At 36.6% G+C, this 24,699-nt stretch overlaps 1 protein-coding gene across 5 annotated transcripts in view; it reads left to right on the top strand.

Moving 5' to 3' along the window:
- SLC37A1 (solute carrier family 37 member 1) overlaps positions 1–24,699 on the top strand; it is a 183,831-nt gene that overhangs the window by 98,993 nt on the left and 60,139 nt on the right. For all 5 annotated transcript variants that reach the window (XM_056826006.1, XM_007493189.3, XM_007493188.3 and 2 more), the window contains 2 exons: positions 8,902–9,068; positions 15,994–16,031. In XM_056826006.1, coding sequence (XP_056681984.1) covers positions 8,902–9,068; positions 15,994–16,031 — 205 coding nt within the window. The remainder of the gene's footprint in view (positions 1–8,901; positions 9,069–15,993; positions 16,032–24,699) is intronic.

Below are 24,699 nucleotides of genomic sequence, written 5' to 3' on the forward strand. Positions count from 1 at the left end.
TTTAATAGATGAGTGGAAAATAGATTGGAGTGGGGAGAGATGAAGCAGGAAGACCAAGAAAAGCAAGCTATTACAACTTTTCAATCATTGAAAAGAGTCTGCATTGTAGCAGGAGAAAGAGAGGAACATGTGAGAGATAGTAGTAATTGAATCCATGAGAACTGATAAGATCACTAAAGCTATACAGAGAATGAGAGGGAAAAGGGAAGGCGACCCAGAACAGTCTTGGGGGACACTCATAGTTATCAAGCATGACTTGGCTTAAGCTCTAATGAAAGAGAAGAAGTGGTAAGACAGGTAGGAGTTGAAACAGAAGACAGCAATGTCAGGAAAACCTAGAGAGAAGAGAGCATTAAGGAGAACAGAATAATCAACATCATCAAAAGCTACAGAGGTCACGAAGGATGAGGATTGAGAAAAAGCTATTACTTTTAGCAATTAAGAGATCACTGGAAACCTTGGAGAGAGGAATTCTGGTTGAATGATGCCATGCCTGCCAGACTGAAAAGAAGAGAGGGAGAGGAACAGAAGTAGAGGCACTGAATATATATATATATATATATATATATCTTTCTCAAAGAGGTGAGCTATAGAAAGGAGGAATATAAGATAATATCTAGTAAAAGTAGATAGAAGAAGTGAGGATTTTTTTGAGGATGAGGTGGCATGGGTGTATTTGTAAGTAAGTAGGAAAGGAGCCAGTAGACAGAAAGAGATTGAAAATTAGTATGAGAGTATTAGTAGTCATTCAAAAAGGACACAATCTGCTTGGGTAGAGAGGATGAAATGAGATTACTTGGGGGTTGGGGGATTAGCCTTAGCAAGGAGAAGGGTCTCTTTACATGTGGCAGGGATGAAAGAGGAGATAGGGAAATCATCTAAGTGATGTGAGATGTGATCTAGGGAAGAAGAGAGTTATTCCTGCTTTCCTGTTTTCAGCAAAGTAAAATGGATCTTTCTTTAGCTTCATTTTAAATCTGTATCAGTGTTTATGATACAAGTGTACTTCATATAAACAAGATATTGCCAGATTTTGCTTTCTAATCTGTCCTGCTATACATTTCCAGATCATCCCATCCCATCATGATCAAAATTGTTTATTGGGTTTTCCCCCTTCATCCTCTTTTCTTATATTTTCTGCTCTCATTTCCCACTCTCAAGAGTCAGGCTTTTGCTCACCACCAGTACTTGAGGTTTACTGCAATCCACTTCCGTTTCTTTGTCCTTTTCTTTCCCTCATCTGGAATCCCATCACAAGTTCCATTCCTCCTGTCATTTTAAAGTCTCCATGAACAGAATCTGTTTTATTTATTAATAACCTACTCCTTAATCTGTGCTCCCTTTTTTGTTCTCTCTCACTTCTCTTCTTTTCCTTCTGTTTTCTCAATTAATTCAATGCATAACTTCCTCAAAATGTATTTGTATACATTCTTCCCTCTTTTGACTGGTTCAGATCAAATTGAGGTTCAAGTCAGTCATTAATTAAGCATTTATTAAGTGCCTTCTTTATGCCAGGTATTCTGCTAAGCACTGAGGATACAGAGAAAAGCAAAAGGCTGTCCCTAGACTGGAGGAGCTCTCAAATTAACAGGAGAAACAACATGCAAATAACTCTTAAATAAACAAGTTACATACAGGATAGCTAGGAAAAAATCAACAGAGAGAAGACACCAGGATTAAGAAGGATTAGGAGGAAAGGCTTCTTGTAGAAAGTGAGAATTTAGCTGAGACTTGAAGGAAGTCAAAAGAGCCAGGAGGTGGAGATGAGACAGGTTGTGTAAATACCCAGAGCCCCATATGTTATTTCAGGAACAACAAGGAGGTCGGTGTCATTGGATTGAAAAATCTACAGGAGAGTGTAAGGTATAAGGCTGAAAGGATAGCAAGTGGAACCTAATTATTATGAAGGGCTTTGAGCCTTGAGTCATTAGAGTTGAATAGAGGTGACATGATCAGAACTGTGCTTTAGGAATATCACTTTGGTGGCAGCTGAATGGAGGATGATGCACTGGAGAAAGTGGAGAAAGCCTTGTGGCAGGCAGACCAACCAGCAAGTTATTGAAATGAAGAAATGAGGACCTGCACAAAAATGGTGGCAGTATCAGAAGAGAGAAAGGAAGGTATTTGAGAGGTCTCACAGCCAAGATACTGACTGACCTCAACAACAAATTGAAAATGAGAGAGGGGATGAAAGTTGTGAAAATTGGCTTGCTATTTATCTAGGTTGCAAGCCTAGGGAATTGGGTGAGGCTGTGTTGTTCCCAATAGTAATAGAGAAGTTTGGAAAAGGGGAACATGTTCAGGGAAAAATAAGGAGTTCTCTTTTGAACACATTGATTTTAAGATGTTTATAGGCTATCCATTTCAAAATATCTCAAGTCACATCAATGCTCCTGAACTTTTACTTCTTGTTTACATATTCTTCTACTTGGGAACCCTGGTTAGTAGAACTAATTTCTCCTACCTTGCTTCTTGTTTTTTTTTTCCTTTAGTATATTCCCTTTCTTCCTTTCCTCTATTGTAATCATTATATTAAAACAAAATCATTCACAAGGCCTCGGTTTTAATTCACTCTATGATCCTTTCTGATTTTAAGAGTTTTCATGGAATGTCTCTATCAATTAGCCCCTTTGAAATATAAGCATTTCATCCTTGTTTATTTGTTTATAATTTCCCACTCAATATTTACCTATTTATGTCACCTGATTACTTTGCATTTGAAGATTTCTGCTCAGCTCTGGTCTTCATCAGCATTACTTGAAAGTCATCAGTTTCCTTGAAGATCCAATTTTTTTAAACTGTAACATTATATTTACTTTTGCTGGGCAAGTTATTCTTGGTTGTAAGGCAAAATCTTTTAGCTTTTGGCATATTGCATCACATGTTCTCCACTTTTTTATAGAGATTGCTAAATTTTATGTGATCCTGGTTGTGGGTCCTTGATTCTTGAATACTTTCTTTTTTTGCTTTTATGCTATTTGGTTTTTTGTTGGGTTATTTCAGATCCTAACCTGTGGATTACTTCACTTTTCACTTTCCTGTCTGTGCATAAGAGATCTGGGTAGTTTTCCTTTTCAACTTCATGAAGTATACTGTCTAAACTCTTTTTTCTTTGTCTTGTATTACCTGCTGGAAGGCCAATGATTTTAAAATGAGCTCTCTGTGATTTGTTTTATTGGTGAGTTTCGATTTTCAAATCTTTTGACAGTTTTGATGTTTCTTGTTGTCTTATGAAATTATTTCTGTTCAGTCCATCCTAATTTTCAAGGAGTTTGTTGTTTGACTAAGGTTTTTGTGCTAAACTGTAAAATTTTATTTCCAAGTTTTTCCTCCTGAGCCCTCTTCTTTTCCAGTTATTTCTTCCAGTGCTCTAATTTTGTTTATACTATCATTTTAATCTTTAAAAAAAATTCTCAGTTATTCCTAGAATTCTAATAAAACACATACTCAAACCCATGTTTTTTCAGCAAAGCTTTAGTCATGTTCTCTTGATTTGTGAATGGTGTAACCAATTTTTATGGTGAAATTTGACTTTGTTGTTTTGCTTACTCGTTCTAGGACTTTGCCTTAAGGCCAGGCTTTTTGAAATCTTGGCAGAAATATGTCTAGAAATTGTTTGACTCTGTTGCATTTTCTATTGTCTTGATAGTCTTTTCTCTGTTTATCAAACGCTGCATTCTTTAAGGATATTAAAAGTAATACAAGTTTGAAGACTTAGAACCTTTTAGTGTACCTAAAACATTCTAATCCAGGATAAAATTTGATTTTTGTATTCGTGCCTTATCTGTGCCTAATAAGCTTCTGTTCCAGATTTGCATCTAAGCAACACAACTGTTGGAACTGGTTGAACTCCCTGGCTGGAACTCCATTGAACTTCTGTTTTATTTAGCCACAAATAGCTTCAGATTCAGAACAAACTGCAGATTCAGAGGGACGGAACTGTAGGTTTTCATTTGGTCTCAAGTCCCTGCCTTTGTTGTCTGAGATCTTATAGGGTCAGAGCCACATAGCTGCTGCTTCTTTCCTAGGTACATCTGCTTCTGCTCCCTTCACAACATCAGCCCTTTCTCTGCTGGATCTGGGAACTCTCCTCTCCCTCCCCCCAAAGGCTCAGCTGAAGGTACTATTCCACCATTTTGGATGAGACTGTAGGCTTCTAGAGGGCAGGGTCTTTATTCCCCTACCTCGATGCAGTGCACATAGGAGATTCTTACAAATGCATTTTATTCTAAGTTGAAGGAATAATTTGTAAATTTTACACATAAATTTATATTCTGAGTTTATGTTGCCTTTGGCGGTTGTATTTCTCCACTTGGCAGAGGTCATGTGTTAGTCATCCATGGTGATTTCCAGATTCTTTTGTTTTCCTTATTTTAGAAATTAATTTACAAGAATTGAACTTCCATTGGAAATGATAATAATCTTTTTTAGCCATTTCAATTTTTCATTATCAACATTTTATTCAAAATTGGAATTGTGCTAATTTCATGATTTATTTTTTTATCATTCTTTGAATTTGCTATAGCCTTTGATCTTTGTTATAATAAACTCATAGTCATTTTACAAACAATTTATGGAATTCTGATTTAGAAATAATGCCAGATAATTTTTATCTTTTCAATATAATAAGAAATTTATGTGTTCATATATCATAGAGGGAGATTACAAGATGCTTGAAACTTGTCTATTATTTCTATTTTTTCACCTTGTTTTTTTAAAATAACCCTTACCTTCTGTCTTAGAACCAATATTATGTATTGGTTCTAAGGCAGAAGAGTGGTAAGGGCTAGGCAATGGAGGTTAAGTGACTTGCTCAGGGTCACATAGCTAGAAAGTGTCTGAGGTCAAATTTGAACTCAGGACCTCCCATCTCTGGACCTGGCTCTCAATCCACTAAATCACTCAGCTGCCCCCTCCCCTCTTCCTTCTTGAAAACAATATTCATGAATCACAGATATAATGTTTTTGTACTGGTCTATTAGACTTTGGTTTCTTTTGTTTGGTCATTTATTTTTTTAAATTTTATTTAATTGATTAATTAAGAAACTTTTCCCATGGTTACATGATTCATGTTCTTTCACTCCCCTCCTTCCACTCTCCTCCTGAAGCCAATGAGCAATTCCACTCGGTTTTATAAGACCTAGTTCCATATTATTGATATTTTCACTAGGGTGATCATTAAGAGTCTACATCTCCAATCATATCCCCATCGAACTGTGTGATCAAGCAGTTGTTTTTCTTCTGTGTTTCTCCTCCCACAGTTCTTTCTCTGGATATGGATAGCATCTTTCTCATGAGTCCCTCAGAAATGTCCTGGATCATTGCATTGCCACTACTAGAGAAGTCCATTACATTCGATTGTGCTACATTGTATCCGTCTCTGTGTACAATGTTCTCCTGGTTCTGCTCCTTTTGCTCTGCATCACTTCCTGGAGGTTGTTCCAGTTCACATGGAATCCCTCCACTTTATTATTCCTTTGCTCAATAGTATTCCATCACCAACATATACCACAGTTTGTTCAGCCATTCCCCAATTGAAGGGCATCCCTCGTTTTCCAATTTTTGGCCACCACAAAGAACTCAGCTATGAATGTTCTTGTACAAGTCTTTTTCCTTATTATCTCTTTGGGGTACAAACCCAGCAGTGCTATGGCTGGATCAAAGGGCAGACAGTCTTTTAGCGCCCTTTGGGCATAGTTCCAAATTGCCCTCCAGAATGGTTGGATCCATTCACAACTCCACCAGCAATGCATTAATGTCCCAACTTTGCCACATCCCCTCCGGTGTAAGAGTTAAAATTTTGGGGGGAAACTGAGGCAGGTAGAAATTAGTTTCTCTCTGCAAGGAGTATTATATTTTTAGAGGTTTATTAAAGGTTAAGGATTAAAGAAAATACAGAATGAGAAAGCACGTGCTTGGCCCAGTGAGGCCTAGACAACCTCACCTACATCATCATGAAAAAGGCGCATCTGCTTGGAAGCGGCAACAGGAAAGCAGAGACCCCGCGGTAGGCAGAGACCCTTTAAATAATAATTTGCTCTCGGGCCAGGTGAGAATTTAGTGTGATTACAAAGCATCCTGGAAGTAGAGCAAGGACTTCTGGGGATTGAAGTCCTAGATTCAAGTTTCCATTTTTACACCAGCATTCATTACTTTCCTTTGCTGTCATGTTAGCCAATCCACTGGGTGTGAGGTGATACCTCAGAGTTGTTTTGATTTGTATCTCTCTGATTATCAGAGATTTAGAACACTTTTTCATGTGCTTATTTATAGTTTTGATTTCTTTATCTGAGAACTGCCTATCCATGTCCCTTGCCCATTTATCAATTGGAGAATGGCTTGGTTTTTTGTACAATTGATTTAGCTCTTTATAAATAGGAGTAATTAAACCTTTTTCAGAGGTTTTTGTTATAAAGGTTTTTTCCCCAATTTGTTATTTTCCTCCTAATTTTGGTTGCATTGGTTTTGTTTGTACAAAACCTTTTTAATTTAATGTGATCAAAATTATTTATTTTACATTTTGTAATTTTTTCTAACTCTTGTTTAGTCTTAAAATCTTTCCTTTTCCAAAGATCTGACAGTTATACTATTCAGTGTTCACCTAATTTACTTATAGTTTCCTTTATATTAAATCATTCAGGGAGCAACTGGGTAGCTCAGTGGCTTTTGAGCCAGGCCTATAGACGGGAGGTTGTCCTAGGTTCCAATCTGACCTCAGACACTTCCCAGCTGTGTGACCCTGGGCAAGTCACTTAACCCCCATTGCCTAGCCCTTACCACTTTTCTGCCTTGGAACCAACGTACAGTATTGATTCCAAGACGGAAGGTAAGGGTTTAAAAATTGTGTGTGTGTGTGTGTGTGTGTAAATCATTCACTCATTATGAATTTATCTTGTTGTAGGTTGTGAATTGTTGATCCAAACCTAATCTCTCCCATACTGTTTTCCAATTGTCCCAGCAGTTTTTGTCAAATAGTGGGTTTTGGTCCCCAAAGCTGGGATCTTTGGGCTTGTCATAGACTGTCTTACTGAGGTCACTTACCCCGAGTCTATTCCACTGATCCTCCTTTCTGACTCTTAGCCAGTACCAAATTGTTTTGATGACCGCTGCTTTGTAGTATAGTTTGAAATCTGGGACTGCAAGTCCTCCTTCCTTTGCATTTTTTTTTCATTATTTGCCTTCATATTCTTGATCATTTCTTCTTCCAAATGAACTTTGTTATAGTTTTTTCTAATTCAGTAAAAAAGTTTCTTGGTAATTTGATAGGTATGACACTGAATAAGTAAATTTTTGGTAGGATTGTCATTTTTATTATATTCTCTCATCCTTCCCATTAGCAATTAATATTTTTCCAGTTGTTTAGATCTAGTTTTAATTGTGTGGAAAGTGTTTTGTAGTTGTGTTCATATGATTCCTGTTTTGGTCTTGGCAAATAGATTCCTAAGTATTTTATATTGTCTTTGGTGATTTTTAAATGGGATTTCTCTTTCTAACTCTTACTGCTGAGATGTGTTGGAAATATATAGAAATGCTGATGACTTATGTGGGGTTATTTTGTATCCTGCAACTTTGCTAAAGTTGTTGATTATTTCAATTAGCTTTTTGGTTGAATCTCTAGGATTCTTTAAGTAGACCATCATGTCATCTGCAAAGAGTGATAACTTGGTCTCCTCCTTGCCTATTTTGATGCCTTCATTTCTTTTTCTTTAATTACTACAGCTAGTGTTTCTTGTACAATGTTAAATAATAGAGGTGATAATGGGCATCCTTGTTTCACTCCTGATCTTTGGTTTCTTTTGTTTATGATTTCCTGGGTCATATTTTTCACAATCCCTTATATACATCTTTGTATCACTGTTTTCGGTTCATTTAATTTGAGAGAGCTTAATGAATTCTTCATACAATTTCTCTATTTAATCACTTCACACAGTAGAATTAGTGACTTATTTGTAATTATTTTCATGGCAATCTTTTTATAAATGCTTATCTTCAATATAAGTATACTAAATGTCCTAAAAAAGTGGCATGTCAGTACCTTAGAAAGGTCACTTGCTACTCCAAGGAGGACCTATTAAGTCATCTTTCCATTTAGTTCTTTTCTTCCTTTAAGTCCCAAATAAAATACCATCTCCTACAGGAAACCTTCCCCAGTTCTTTTTAATTCAGTGCTTTCCCCGTGTTTAATATTTCTTCTTATCCTGTATATAGCTTGTTCATATATATTTGTTTACTATCTCCTCCATTAGATTGAGTTCCTTGAAAGCAGAGATGATGTTTTGCCTCTTTCTGTATTTCCAGGGCTTAACACAGTGTCTTGCACATAGTAGGTGCTTAACTGCTACCCCTTTTTTATCTACTAGTTTCATTTGTAGTGAGCATGTAAATATTTTATGATTCAGTTCCTCTAGGAGCACCCTCTCTGTCCCTATCTCCTGCTACTCTGCCACCATCTGTCTAAAAAGCTGAAGGGAATGGCCTTTCACATTTCTTTGTTTTCTATGTTGCAAAGACCAAAGAATTCATGATTTAGTCATGATGATTACCATCAGTCTACTGGGAATTTTAATAGGTATTTTTCAACAGAAGCCTTAATGTATATTCTCAGCTCAACAACATTATTTTAGCGAGTATTCCTTTACTTTTGCTAATTGTAAAACAAAAGCATTTCTTTCCATCAGTAGCTTTGTTCAGTCTTGAGAACCCTACATTGGCGCAAATACTTCCTCTTTCAGATGCGTGTATGTTTTATGAAATTGAATGCATGATTTTTCTTTGGAAAGCACACATAAATAGCACAGCTTGCAAAAATAAAGGCATGTATTTGTAATATGTTTTTATTTTTTTAAGCAAAGCATTTTTGCTTTTTTAACCATTTTGCCTTTTTGTTTCCTTCTCTTTCAGGAGAGGCTTAATTATGGGAATTTGGAATTCTCACACCTCTGTGGGGAATATCTTAGGATCTTTGATTGCTGGCTACTGGGTGTCTACGTGTTGGGGACTATCTTTTGTAGTACCGGGTATCATCATTGCTTCAATGGGTACCGTGTGTTTTCTCTTTCTCATTGAACGTAAGTACAAAGTTCCATGAAATAAAATTATCTAGGGAAGCACTTTGTAAGTCTAAGTTATTATTTAATCTCACCAGTTAAGGTTTCCTTTGCTGGATCTTCATCCAGGTCATGCCCATACTCTGTCCTGGATCCTCTTCTCTTCTTGCTCAATGCTATATCCCTTGGCGATCTCATTATGTATCGTGACTTCAGTTTTCAATTCTCTATAGATCTGTATACCTAGACCATACTTCACATCTGAGAATCATTAGTTTCCTTATGGATATCTTCAGCTGTGTATCCCAAAATATCTCAAACTCATCATAGCCACAAGAAAAGTCATTATCTTTTCCCCAAAGCCTCCCGTCTTCTGAACTTCCCTATTATTGTCAAAGATATCACCATCCTCCCATTCATCCACACTGACAAACTTGCGTGTCCTCAACCCCTCCCTCTTACACCTCGCACAGAGCCCATCCCTTGCCAAGATCTTTCATCTCGACCTTCACAATATCTTATGACCCCTTTTCTTCACTCATACAGCGACCACCGTGATACCACTCATTATTTTATGCTTGGCATATTGCAGTAACCTTCTGGTTCATTTCTGTCTCCCCACTCTGTTCTAGCCTTCACTCAGCTACCAAAGTGAATTTCCTAAACTACAAAGCTAACTCCACTCAGTAATCTCCATTGTCTCCTTATTACCTTAGGGTCTTATTAAGGGCAAACATTAATTAGTGACCTTGTTAAGATCAAAGATAAACCTTCTGCTTTTCTTTTAAGGTTCATGGGGAGCTTCATGAAACATGACCCCTTCCTGCTCTTTCATTCTTCTTACACATAATTGTCCTCCATACTTTATCTAGCCATCCTGACCTGCTTGCTAGTACGTAAACACAACACTCCATCTCCTGATTCTGCATTTTGCTGGGTTCCCCTCTTTGCTTCCCCATGATTTCTCACTTCCTCCTTCTGGCTTCCATGACTACCTTCAAGACTCAGCCGAGATATTAACTTCTATAAGAGGCTTTCCTGATGCCTCTTCCTCCTTCCTTCTGAGATTGTAGCTATTTCTCATTAGTGCAGATAACGTAGTCACATTATTCAGATTTATACTGCATACTTCCATGGCCTGGAGCCAATGGCCATATTTTACAAATGATAACTTCAAATAGTCTAGATTTAGGTATATTTGGCTATTACACAGGGCTCGTTTTTTGCACTAATTGGAATCTAGCTGTTTTTAATTTTATACGTATACAGACACACATATATACATAGCTGTGTGTGTGTTGTCACCCCCATTAAAATATCAGCTCATTGAGGACAAGGATTGTATTCTTGTCTTTCCTTATCTAGTCAACTCTTACCCCTTCATAATCCTAATAACAAATGCTTATTGATTGATCTCCATAGTATTAAACAAAGAATATTGAAACTTTAACATTCCTCCTTTACTTCTATTAAGCACATTTGTCCTCATATACTTGCAAAGTTCTCAAAACATCCTCTAAAAGCAAGTAGATGCATTAAATTAATGAATGTTAGAGCTTTAACGTAGGTCTTTATCATTGAATATAAGGAAAACAACCCTAAAGAATGAGTAGATACAAATTTCCTTTCCCTATTGTGGATCATTGTAAGCCGATAGGTCTTTTGGCTTCTCTTTTCATTCATCATCTTCAGTCCATCATCTGCAGACAACTCTAACGAAATGCGATAGCTATTATACACTGCCAAATATTTATTGTTCTATTCATATGAAGTTGTGGCTGTTTTTAAGGGGATCTTCCAGCCTGCCATTCTGCTCACAGGAACTGCCCTCCTTCCTTTTTATATTCTTCCCCATCTATGCGCCAGGTGCACAGCAGTTCTGACATTCGGTGACCTCTCATTTCTCTGGCAGCCTTACGCTAAGTGAAAATCCAATTTCTAAGAAAATCTAAGTAGTTCCAGAGTTCCAGAGATTCAGGCCACACCAAATGGCCCGATTATAAGCTGTCTGACTTTGAGGACTGTCGGATTCCTGTTTGTGGTCCCCACAGTACTTGGCTTTTTTAGTTGTTTTTTTAGTTGTTGTTGTTTGGACCCAAGATTTTGCTGGCATATAGAACTTCTAGTGAGGAAATTCCTTCTACCAATGCCCATCTACATTCATTCTGCAATTTATCGTCTTAGGAAGTTGACTTGAGAGGTCAAGTGACTTGCTCAACAGCACACAACGAAAATGTATCAGAGTTAGCACTTGGCCCTTTTCTTCCTAACTCTAAAATGAGTTTTCTGGTCATTATATCACACTGCTTCTCACCTTAGAAGTGAACTTACTAGGAACGTACTAGCTATTTGGTCTATTTTTAATTTGATGTATTCCTGTCTCTCTCTCTCTCTTTCACACACACACACACACACACACACACCCCAAATTAAAAATAAAAAGGAGAGCTTAACTTTTTCTCCCACACTGAAATTTCAAAAGATGGAACTGATTCCATACTACATGAACGTGTGTGCATATATACACCGATATACTGGAAGTAACTCCATCATGTTGCCAGGAGGCACGGGTAATGCCTATTTTAATAGAAGAGAAGGATAATGTTTTAATTATCATTGGTGAAAATTAAGCTCATGATTTATTTGGTTCTTTAATATAGCTCAAAGCAATATTATCAAATGCTGCTAGACAGCACCCTACTAACTACTGCAAATGAGAATGATCAAGAGGGAAAATTAGCCATTGCCACTTAACAGCAATTCACTGGGCACTTGGGCTGCATGTCTACTAATTTCTTGTTTCTCCTGTACATTACGGCATGTCTTTCACACGCTCTCCAGATTCCCATCCTTTTTTTCTCTCAAATCAAACAGAACATCTCTAAAAATGAAGATCTTCATATCATCTTTTCTTCATGCCAACTTTGTCCAGACATGGAGATGTTCCGATTTACATACAAACTATCTTTTCTAGACAAAAGCCATATTTCCAATATCGACACTTTTTCTTACATTAAAGCCTGAAATCTTTCATCCTGACATCAAGTAGTTTCATAAAAGATTATCTAAGAATAGAATAAAGTTGGCTCTCTGAACTATATGATGAAATTTTGATAATCGCCACCTCTACTCTGAAAGCATCTAATTAAGCATTAACTAAGGAAAATTATGCAGTAATGAACTGCCTTTTGAAGGTCAAATTGTACCTTGATGGTTACCAAGAAAAGCCACACCCTTCACTTCCTCCTTTGCTCCATGATCTACTTTAGTATTTTAATAAAACTAAAATACATTTTCTAATTAAATTAACGAATGAAATTTGGGCTTACTGTATAAGTTCTGTATTTATATATCAGGCTCTAATCTATAGTGTCTATAATAAAATATTCCACCTCCTGCTATCATACAATAAGACTTGGTTCCCCAAAGAACAGAAATAATGAATTTGGGGAGGGGAGGTACTTAAGTACCTCCAAATAAAGACTGTATTCCTAAAAATAAGGTCTTTTTGAGAGGAAAAAATAATATAGAGACCCAAAAAATTCATGCACATTTGCCATATAATACATATAAATACACTGTTAAGGAGTTTTAAAAATATTTCTTTCAAGTACTGATGCTTTATTTATTTTATAAGCATTTTCCTCTTAATAATGTCCTTTGTCCTTTTCTGACCAAAAGCAAAATGACAAACCTCACGTTTTTGATAAGCCAGAAAGTGCAGTACTTGGATCTGAAGAGTACTAATGAAATGGATAAAAAATAAAAGAGAGGATGAGGATATGGATATTATTATGAAGACAATATCGTATAATAGAGAATCATTCGATGAAGTCAGAAGACCCAGTTTTTTAATTTTAACTCTGCAACTGAATGACAAGCCTTCTTTTCATAGTCTTCTGTCTTCTCTGAGGCTAATGTCAAGTCAGGCAATCAATGAGCATTTATTATAAACTTATTCTGTTCTAGGAATAGGCTAGAGATACAAAAAAAGAGAAGGAAAAAACCTGATTCTTCTTCTTAAGAAAGTCATTCAAATGGGGTAGATAGTGTGCCAGTAATTATGTATCTGCAAGATAGATGCCGTGTAGATGGAACTGCTGTCTTCAGGAAATCAGAAACTCGCATCCAAAACTTTCTTCTCTGCTTATCAAATTGTACCCATTGTACAAATTAATTGTACAAACAGTATCATTTCATATCTCGTTTTGTAAAATGTAACATTTTGCAAGGTAATTTGACTCAGTGTATTTACATCGCAGTGTATTTTCAATCCCAAATTGCTCAAATCCAATGTGACAGCTGTTTCTCTCCCTATAAAAATTGTAGCAGTTTTTATTAAATCACATTCCTTTTTCTACCTTTTTCCAGCATAAAAAATTTAACTGACAATGTCTTACATACTTTAACAAGGGCTTTCAGTTTTTCCTTTATGCAAAAATACTTTTCTGCCCTTTTAGCACTAAACTGATCCTTATGAAAAGTTCATTAAAGGGAGAGAACTTTTTTCATCAAAAATCAGATGTTTTTAAAGAATGATGAGCAAAAGGCTTTGTAAGTTTAAAACAGAATGATATTTAGAAGTACAAAAACTGGGGGTTAACTTGGATCTCTTTGTGCTTCCTTTTTCTATTTTTTTAAGACCATTCCTTTCATCTTAGAATCAACTATATATTGTTTCGAAGGCAGAAGAGTAGTAAGGGCTAGGCAATGGAGGGGTTAAATGACTTGCCCAGGGCTATGCAACTAGGAAGTATCTTTTTTTTTTTTTAAACCCTTACCTTCCGTCTTGGAGTCAATACCATGTATTGGCTCCAAGGCAGAAGAGTGGTAAGGGTAGGCAATGGGGGTCAAGTGACTTGCCCAGGGTCACCCAGCTGGGAAGTGTCTGAGGCCAGATTTGAACCTAGGACCTCCCATCTCTAGGCCTGGCTCTCAATCCACTGAGCTACCCAGCTGCCCCCAACTAGGAAGTATCTTAAGCCAAATTTGAACCCAATCCCTGGAATCCAGGCATGGCTATCTACCTACGGAGCCACCTAGCTGCCCCTAATGCTCCCTTTTTTTTGGGAAAGGGGGCATGAAGTGGGGCTTCCTGGAGAGCATAATGTAGGTTGTTTGCTGAGCATCAGGAAAGCTGGTGGCCTCCATTTAATACATAGACCAACCAGAGCCAGAAACATCCTGTCACAGGTTTATTATAGTTTGTCTAAGTTAAGAAGGTAAATTATTTCTACATGCTCCCCAGTCAAAAGGAATGTGTGTGTGAGAGAGAAGAGGACTGACAATGGTGAAGAGGAACGCTATCGAGGATTCCATGTATAGTGTTTATGCTCTGACTCGTTCTTTCAGAGCTAGCGGACACTTTATGTTCCTCACGGTTCAGAGTAACAACACTGAAGGCTGGTGTATCTCTTCTCTATAACCACCAGCTCAAACCCTCAAGCTGTGTCCTACCTATTGGTAAGAGTCGGGCATTTCAGCCCCCATCCATTTAACCACTTCTTGACTTGAAGATTATAACAAGAATAAATGTAGAGAAACATTTTTCCAAAAGCATGTCAGGTCTCCCCTGTCCCACCTCAGCTTGCGGGGAGTAGGCTTACAATTTAGCTCAGCTGCATTTGAGAAAATCACGAAATCAAAATATTAATTAGGTATGATTGCACACTCGCTGAATGCTTCAATGCAGTTAATTGTTCTAAAGCAGTATAGAATTTGGGGTGATCTTAAGGAATGGAAAAGCAAGAAAAAAGTAAACTCATAGTCCATATAAGAGTCATGAATTTTAATTTTTACTTTTGCTTTTTAATTCACTCAGTATATAAACATCTTAAGTCTCCTGAGTCAAAACTTATTTTCTGTTTAGCGGGGGACTGGCATTTTGATCTTCTGGAGAGAACAGAATGCCCTCAGACTTTCTTGTATCCCTAGTATTTCGTTCCTGGCACATAGTAGGCACTTAAAAGTTTATGACCAACCAACAAGTAGGTATGGAGTACCTTTGATGCTCCTTCCCAGCCTAGGGAGCGAGTTCCAGAAGAATATGATGATGCATAAATGGAAGTACCCTTGGAGAGTCTTTGGAAAATGCTTTGACATAATGCAGTAGACTCTAGTCTGATAACCCTTGGCTGGCTGTGGAATCAGGACTGAAGGTTCTTCTAAAAGTACTAGTAGACCACAACATCAGCAGTTTTCCTCAGCTTCGCTCTCTTAAAAGTTTCTTTTGACTCTTGCTGATGCCATCTACAAAGATACAGTGATGGAAAGAGGAAGCCCTTTGATCTATAAAACCTCAACATTTTCTCATTCTTCTGACCTTTTGAAACTCTAGGCAAGTTTGGGAGTTGAGTCCGAGCCAGGTTTTGCAGTAAGCTCAGCCTCAGTTACCTGAGGAGCTAAGCTAGCTACCTTAAGGACCAAGCAAAGGGGGAGATGAGACAAAGACTCACCTGGCATCAAGTTCACATTTGGACCTGAATTTTATAGGCTTATTGCTATATGGAAATGTTATATAGGAGTGGTAACTAGAAACTGTACAAAGTCTAAGCCTCCTCTCTTCCCAGAGATTGAGGTAATATGGAGGACATTATGCTATAGAGATGTTGGGGGTAATCCTTGTACCTTTGTTATTACTATATCATCACTGTAAATATTCCTTTGATGTTAAATGCTGAAATGTAACTGGTACCCTAGTCACGAAGTTAGGTATTTACAAGCTAGGGCTGAAAGTTGTAGAGAAAACACATCTCGGCATCTGAGGGTTGTGCCTGACCCTGACATAGTGAGCCCAACATTACATCTGATATAAAAGAAACTTGGTATTCTTTCTCTTAAAGTTTTATATTATTCTTACTCTTTTTACTTTGGAAGCCATGATTTCACTAACTGGGTTCATATTATAGACTCTGAAATTTTTATATCATATTTTTTCATATTTCAGATCCCAGAGACATAAAGTGTTCTTCCACACCATTAATTGTGAGTATAATTATTTCATTTCTTTCTTTCTTTCTTTCTCTGACTTAGAGTATCTAGTTTATGATGACTCCCAATAACCAAAAATTCTATTCCCATATTCAGAAAACTACTCTGCGTATTTTAAAGAATTATAAGGTATGACCCTTACCCTAAAAGTGGGTACAGTATGGTTTAAAATACTTCAGTCCTTAAAGGAACAATAATCTTATTATTCTGAGTACTCCTTTTATACTTTCTTGGCCTGAACAATTTTCAACCAAGTTCTCATCCAGACCTCCCAAGAGGATCAATTCAAAATGTTGATGCATTTCTCTTGCTCTTTGAACATTCTTTCAGTAGTACTGCAGAACTTGAACTCACCTTCCTGAGTTTAAATCTGACCTCAGACACTTATTAGCTATATAATCCTGTTTAACTCAGTTTCCTCTTCTGTAAAACTGGAGAAGGAAATGGCAAGCCATTCCAGTATCTTTGCCAAGATAGGTTTACAAAGAGTGGGACATAACTGATCAATCAAACAAAAACAAGACTTGCTAAACTCTAAACTCTCTTCCAGCTTTCAATCAACGATTCTTACCTCATTGGTGTATCTGTTGAAACAGTCTTGGGAGTGAGCTTGTACTATTTCATATGGAAGTCAATTCCTAGGACCCCCCAGGGCAAGTCCCTCCCCACTCATTTTCTGTCTTCTCAAATAAAAAAGTTGGAAAACATTATAAAATAACAACAAAAAAAGAAGAAAAAGTTCCAGCTGACAGATCAAGTACATATTTGTTGAATAACTGGCTTGAAAGGAAAATTATATAATTTGCTTATTATTTCTTGCATTTTTGAGCATTTAGTATTAAGAAAAAAATCTTTACTCATTCTGAATGAGGGACAGCTAGTACAAAAGCATGGGGAAAAGGACATAGAATTTTGTGTATGTATGGTGTATACCTGAGCAGTCAGTAGGCCAGAATGGATGAATCACAGAGTGGGAGAATGAGATTAGTCTGTAAGGAGGGGGCAAGGATATGAAGAAATTATATGCCAGGGGAACTTCTTTTTTGAAATTGATTTTATTGCTGCCTTTTATTTTTACATTGCCTATATTTCCCTCTGTAACCTCATCTCCTTTAATGGATAACCACCTAGTATATCAAAGAATTTTTTAAGAGAAAAAAATTAGAAAAGTTGTTCACTACACAGAACAAATCTGTTGTTATATGCAATGTTTCACACCTACAGATCCTCCACCTCTATAAATGAGTATGGGGACGTATCTTCTCACATCTCTCTTCTTTGAGGCCTCACTTGTTCTTATCTTACACTTAATTTTATTATTCTCACTTTTAGTTTTTAGGCCTTATAATTTTGGGTTTAGTTAGAAATTTTTATATTTGTTCTTATTGTTCTAATTGTTCTTTTTAAATCTCATTCCTAATTTGTTCTTTTTTTTCTCTATTCTATTAATATAAGCATTTAGACATATAAATTTTCCTCTAATTATTGCTTTTGCTGTATCCCATAGGTATTGGTATGTTGTCTCACTGCTATTATTCTCTTTAAGGACATTATTTATTGTTTCAATAATTTGTCTTTTCAAGTTATTTAGTCTCTAATTAATTTTTGCTTTTTGTTTCAATGGTCCCTTTTTATATATTATTTTTATTGCCTCATTGTCTGAAAAGGATGATATCTGCTTTTCAACATTTAACTATATTTTTCTTGTGCCCTAATATATGCTCAATTTTTGTAAATTTGTCTTATGTAGTATTGAGAAGGCACACTTTCTTTTATTTCCATTCAATTCTCTCCAGATGTACATTATATTTAACTTATTTAAGATTCTATTCAACTCTTTAAATTCTTTCTTATTTATTTTTTGTTTGGATTTTTCTTGTCCTGAATGGGGAAAATTGAAATTCCCCACTAGTTATATTTTGTTACTCTGGAGTGTCTGCTCCATCTACTCCTAGCTATGGACCAGTGGGAAATTTTTGGAGCCAAAGCCCTAGCCTAAATACAGCTGCTCCCAGAGCAATTCCAGTGGTATCCTCCCCTATATCCAGTGTGACACATGCTCCAGGGCTCAGCAAACAAAGTAAAGCAAACAGAGGATGCCTTGTTGATTCCATGCTGTTTGTTCTGGTCCTGCTTGTGAGTTTGATTCCATGGAGGGTAAAGAAGGTTCAGGTATTGCTCCATTATCTTTCAACACCACCCCCTAGTTTATTCTTTATAATTTTTTATTGTTTTTGTCTTTCATTTGCCTATTGTTGTTGTTATCTTTCCATTTACATTGTTGTAGATGGTGAGTAAATTTACTTTCCTGAATCTGCTTACTTCATTTTGCATGAGTTTATATGTCTTTTCATGCTTCTCTATGTTCATCATATAGCATGATGATATCCATTAAAATCATGTACCACAATTTTTCTAGTTGTTTCCCAATTGATGGACATCTATTTTGTTTTCAATTCTTTGCTATAACAAAAAGTACAACAAAAAAAATTTTGGTGTATATGGAACCTTACTTTTTGACAGTGACCTCCTTCGGGTAGATGCCTAGCAAGAAATGGCCAGGGTCAATGAATATGAATATTTTATCCACTTTATTTGTATAATTATAATCTGTCTTCTGGAATGGTTGTACCAATTCACAATGTGCCCAACAGTTCATTAGACTTCCTACACATGCAACTTAACCATTTTTGTCATCTTTGCCAATTTGTGAGTATTAGGCACACCTTCATAGTTGAATTAATTTTTTACCTTATTATTAATCATCTCGAGCAATAATTCACATAATTGTTAATGGTTTAAAATTCCCCTTGGACCTATTTGTTGATAACCTTTGACCACTAATCTAATTAGGAATAATTTTTGGCCTTTATATTTCTGAATTTCTATATTATTCGCTACCAAGCATGTAAATATTTTTGCCCATATGACCACTTCCTTTCTTTAGTTGGATGCATAAATTTTATTTGTCTAAAAACTTTTCAAGCTCACATAATCAAAATGATTTATGTTTTGCTTGCCTTTATCCCTTATTTGGCTAACAGTATTGGCCCTGGAGTCAGGAAGACCTGAGTTCAGATCCAGCCTCTACAAAATGGGGATAATAATAATAATTACCATCCAGGGTTATCATGAAAATTAAATCTGATAATATTTGTAAAGTACCTGCCACAGTTCTAGAATATTACATATATATTCTAAATAAAAATATATTTATAAATGCTTTCTTCCTACCCATGACTGTAAAAAGTATACAATCTACTCTTCTAAATACTTTTTAGGATGATTTTTTTTTTAAACCCTTACCTTCCGTCTTGGAGTCAATACTGTGTATTGGCTCCAAGGCAGAAGAGTGGTAAGGGCTAGCTAGGCAATGGGGGTCAAGTGACTTGTCCAGGGCCACACAGCTAGGAAGTGGCTGAGGCCAGATTTGAACCTAGGACCTCCCATCTCTAGGCCTAGCTCTCAATCCACTGAGCTACCCAGCTGCCCCCTTAGGATGATTTTTTAAAAGCATTGAAATTTATTGAACAAAGCATGTGATAGATATACAGTGACCCCCTCACCTATTGTGCAAGTTACATTTCAGAGACCCTCGTGATTTGTGAAAATCCATGAAGTAGTGGCATCATATTTATTTTATTATTTATATATATATTTTAAGTCTTTATGAACCTTTCCCACTCTCTTCTAAACCTTTTCCACATTCTTATGAACCTTTCCCACACTCTTATAAATACTTCATATTCTCTTAAATGCTTTCTACACCCTTAAATCTATGTAATTTTAACAATATATAAAATTCTATATGGGTACTCACCAATGAAGTACTATACCACAACTTGAATGATGAAGATCATGAATTATGTAGCTGTGAAGTATTACTGATAACGATGAAGATGATGGCAGTGAGATAAAAGTACTGCACAGCCAAGAAGAGCATTATAGCTCTTCTGAAGGCACCACTTCATCAGGTGGTGCAGTCTCTTTACCCTGAGCCAAACCTATGGGCACAGTGTGGGAGAGCAAACAGACTGATGCTACAGTCACTGAGCCAATCAGTGCCTGGGATGTAGAACACAGTGCTGTGGTTGGTTGCTTTTCATTCCATCAACCAAAAGTGTGCCATGTACAATCTCCTGTTGGCAAAGCAAGTAAGCGGTAGTGGTGTACTGCATTTCGATTGTGTATAGCTCAGTATTCATCCACAAAATCCCATGATATAGCAAAAACACCATGATACAGAATTTGAATTCTTTTTTAAACCTACAATACAGTGAAGTTGCGATAAGTTAACCACAATATAGTGAGGGATGACTATATCTTACTCTTAGGAAAAACCACTCTAGCTGGTACCTGTGTAGAGTGGGGAGAGGCTTGAGGCAAAGAGTGGCTTACATATATGAGAGATCTAGACAATGGTACCATAAGGTGGAGCTCCATTGAATACTTCACTCTAGTTAAAAGTATTTGCCTTTGGGGGCATCTGGGTGGCTTAGTAGATCAAGAACCAGGCCTACAGATGGGAAGTCTTGGATTCAAATGTGGTCTCAGACACTTCCTAGCTGTGTGACCCTGGGAAAATCACTTAACCCCCACTGCCTAGCCCTTACCACTCTTCTGTCTTAGATCCAATAAATAGTATTGATTTTAAGACAAAAAGTAATGGGTTTGGGTTTTTTTAAGTATTTGCCTTTGTTAAGTGAGAATTTTCTTTGATTGATTCAATCACAACTAAATGTGAATAGGACTTGTACCCCTCCTTTATTCAAGGGGCTTGGTCATGCTCTGAAGAATTTATATTAAAAAATAAGAGCTATTTCAGAACTAGAGAGATAGCAAATGTTTGGAAATAGAGAGGAAAGAATGGAGGCCCCATGAATTGAGGCAAGAAAGAACCCAAGGGCCACTAGTGTTAGAAGAAAAAGGAAGGTAGGAAGTAAACTGGGTCAAAGAAGGGAGATAACAAGGAGGGTCATACATAGGTCCTACAAGCATCTCAGAGCAGAAATCTTGGACTTATTCCACCAGTTTCAAGACAATTTCCATGAAAAGATCTGGTTTATCCCTGACTCCCCTCACAATACCTGCTAATCAATACAAACCATACTATAATCTGTTGCCCAAATATTTCTAGTAACTTGAATTTTGCTTCAACCACAAAGAGGACAGGTGTTAACTCAATAGAAATATAAAGGAAAACGAAAGCAGAAAACCAAATTTGTATATGTATGTTGGGAAACTTCCTAATTAAAGATTCAAAGTGAAACTGACTATACTTCTAACTTGCCATCTAAAACTGGGCAAAGAACGTGGACATTAGGAGCCATTATACCCTTGTATGCCCCAAATGATTTAATTATTGTAATAGTGTGTTATACGAGACTCTCTTTCGTCTCATGTTAATTCTTCATGAAATCACCAGAGGAATCATTTTCTGACAAGACTTGGTGGTTGAGGGGAAATTTCCCTGCCATACACATAATATTAATTTCAAAACTCCTCAGGCTGTGCCTTAGGCAGTAAATACTAGAATCATTTGCCAAGTTAAGAGGAATGGCAACACTGCTTTTAGAATATAAACACATTAGTAAATCTTACAGAGAAAAATAACTGAGCAGTCTTGTTACCAAAGAAAAGTAATAGAGGGCAAAACCTGTTTGGCAGAAGCTTGGCAAGAAATTCGAGTAAACAATGGCATCCCAAGGTCATTGAAGGACAAAATGGAAGGAAAACAAGAAATAATTAAAATATAAAAGATCTAAAAATATAATAAACTTTTTTTACCCTTGAGAAAAGCAGGACACCACACTGATTCTAGCATTAAAATCCAAGATGTCTTTGTAGGTGAGGGGAGGGAGGGAGGAAGGGGAGGGGGAGAGACAGAGACAGAGATGGAGATAGAGAGACAGAGAGGGAGAGAGAGACAGAGAGAGAATAGAAGAAATCCCTAAATCTATTCCAGAACTGACACTTTTGTAAAGGTATTGAGTAATTTACATGTTAGTTATCCAAGGAGAGAGATATGTAAAAAGAAATTTGTGCATTGTAAGAAAATATCCTTAAAAACCCTCTTAAAAGTCTTCTTAAGAGCTTCTTCAAAGTGGGGGGGGGGGAATACCCCAACAGCTACTGATTTACATGCCTGCTTTTCCCTAAATACAAAATCTTGATGAGAGTCATCTATACATTAATGAAGAACATCTTTAATAAAGATATTAGGAACTGCCTAAAACTCTTAGAACTGGAGAGAAAAATGAGAATAGATCGAATCCACTTGTCACAGCCTGCAAGAAATCTCAAAATGAAAACTCCCAGGAGTATCACAAACAAAATACAGAATGTCCAGATCAAAGAAAAATCTTATGATCTATCTATTGAGGAGAGACAATTTGAGTTCAAGTACCCAGGGGCGTCATCAGCAGTCAACACACAAGACTTGGCAGCTATGGGTTTTTTATTGGCAGCTGTGATTTTTGAGAAGAGACAAAGGCAAAAAAGTAAAAAGCTTATAATCTTATCTTTTAAATGCTTAGAATGCTATAGGTAGAGACATTTTGAAATGGAAATGCAGGAACCAAGAAAAGCGACAATTGTTTAAATGGAAGGGAATAAGTGGGAATGAATTATTTAGGTTTTAATAGGGCCATGAGAAACAAATGCCTTTTCTTTAAGGGTCATAGAGAAAGAATAAACATCACAGAGGATTTATGGCTAGGTTTGATGAGTCGTTATAGAGAAATTAAAAATGGAAGGGATAGCAGATTATTCTGGGCAAGTAAGAATGAAAAGGAGGGAGACCTCATATATTGGAGATGCATAAAAAGACGATTATAATATTATGGAAGAAGAAATGGGCATCCCAAGAAGCTCAGTTTCATCTGACTTGTATAAAGTCAGCAAACCTTTGTTAAGCACCTACTATATGATAAGGACTGTGCTAAGTGCTGGGAATACAAAAAAGAGTCAAAAGGCAATGTTTTCCCTTGCACAACTCATAGTCTAATGAGGGAGACAACAAGCAAGTGAATGTATATATAAACAAGCTATAAACAGAACATAATTAAAGGAAGGCACTAGAATTGAGAGGGCTTGAAAACAGTTTCATATAGAAGATTAATTTTAGCTGGGACTTGAAGGAAGCCAAGAAAGCCAATAGTGGAGATGAGTGGGAAGGGCATTCTAGCCCTGGAGGACAGCCAAAGAAAACTTCTGCAGCCAATAGGCAAAAGTGTCCTATTTCTAGAACCACAAGGAGGCCAGTGTTACTGGATCAAAAAACAAATGGTGGAGAATAAATATAAGAAGTTTTAAAAACTAACCAAATAAATAAAGAACTAATCTCATTTTTAAAAAAAATCCTTATACTTCCCTTTTAGAATCAATTCTGTTTGATTCTAAGGAAAACAGTGGTAAGGGCTAAGCAATGGGGATTAAGTGACTTGCCCAGGGTCACACAGCTAGGAAGTGTCTGAGGACAGATTTGAACCCAGGACCTCCCATCTCTGGGCCTGACTCTCAATCCACTGAGCCACCCAGCTGCCCCTAATCTCATTTTTGAAAAGAGGAAAGCTACCTTTTCCATATCAAAAACGAAAAGAGAACTCTTCACTATTGAAGAAAACATAAGGAAAATTATCAAAAACTTTTGTCCAATCATTTCTTAATATCTTTATGTTCAGCTATTCCATTTAAAGTCTCTTTTGTGAGATAATTGTTAATTTGAACTTTGTCTTTGAAGGTCCATTGTATGATGAATTGTCTTATAAAATCAATGATTTATAGTGAGACTAAAGTAAAAGTTTTATTGGAAATTAATCAAAAGACAAGTATTTGAAAGTTTGTGCAAATTAGGCACCAGTTTCCAAAATGTCTTTGAGCTACTAAACCATCTTTTTGTTAACCTAATGATGTTGTTTAAATAATTTTTAAAAGTAGAAAACTACAATTTTTTCACAATAAGATAGGACAAATCCAGAATATTTTCATTACAAAAGAATCCACATTACTCAGGGACATAATGTAAGACTCAGAATCAAGTTCTCAAAGTGATTAATTGATTTTCTATTGCCTTCTACCATCCCTGTGGAAATCCTGAACAGTAAAATAGACACGGGCTGGGACTTTTTACTACTATCTATTTTTAAAGTTATTCTCACTATTGGTAGAGTTTGAAAAATGATATTAAATTAGAGAGAAGCAGCTTGACATAGTGGGTAGAGAAGGCTATCCTTGTAGTCATGAAGATCAGGTTCAAATCCAATATCTACTAACTATGTGACCACGGACCTATAATACGAACTCTCATTGCCGTAAACAACTTTCTAAGACTATTATTAATAGGTTGTTTTTCTGCCCTCGTTGGAAGTAGTTTCTCCACTGAAAGTTCCTTACACAGATGCAACACACAGAAAGTGTCTCTGAAAAGTAATCGGAGGCTAATAGAAGCCTTTTGTTGTTCAGTTGTTTTTCAGTCATGTCTGACTCTTATTTGGAGTTTTCTTGGCAAAGATAATGGAGTGGTTGCTGTTTCTTCCTCTAGCTCATTTTACAGATGAAGAAACAGGGAAACAGGATTAAGTGACTTGCCCAGGGCCACACAGCTGGGGAGTGTCTGAGGCCAAATTTCAGTTCAGGACAGTCTTTGACTCCAGTCCAGGCA

This window comes from Monodelphis domestica, chromosome 4 (genome assembly GCF_027887165.1).
Source record: "Monodelphis domestica isolate mMonDom1 chromosome 4, mMonDom1.pri, whole genome shotgun sequence".
Taxonomy (NCBI): Eukaryota; Metazoa; Chordata; class Mammalia; order Didelphimorphia; family Didelphidae; genus Monodelphis; species Monodelphis domestica.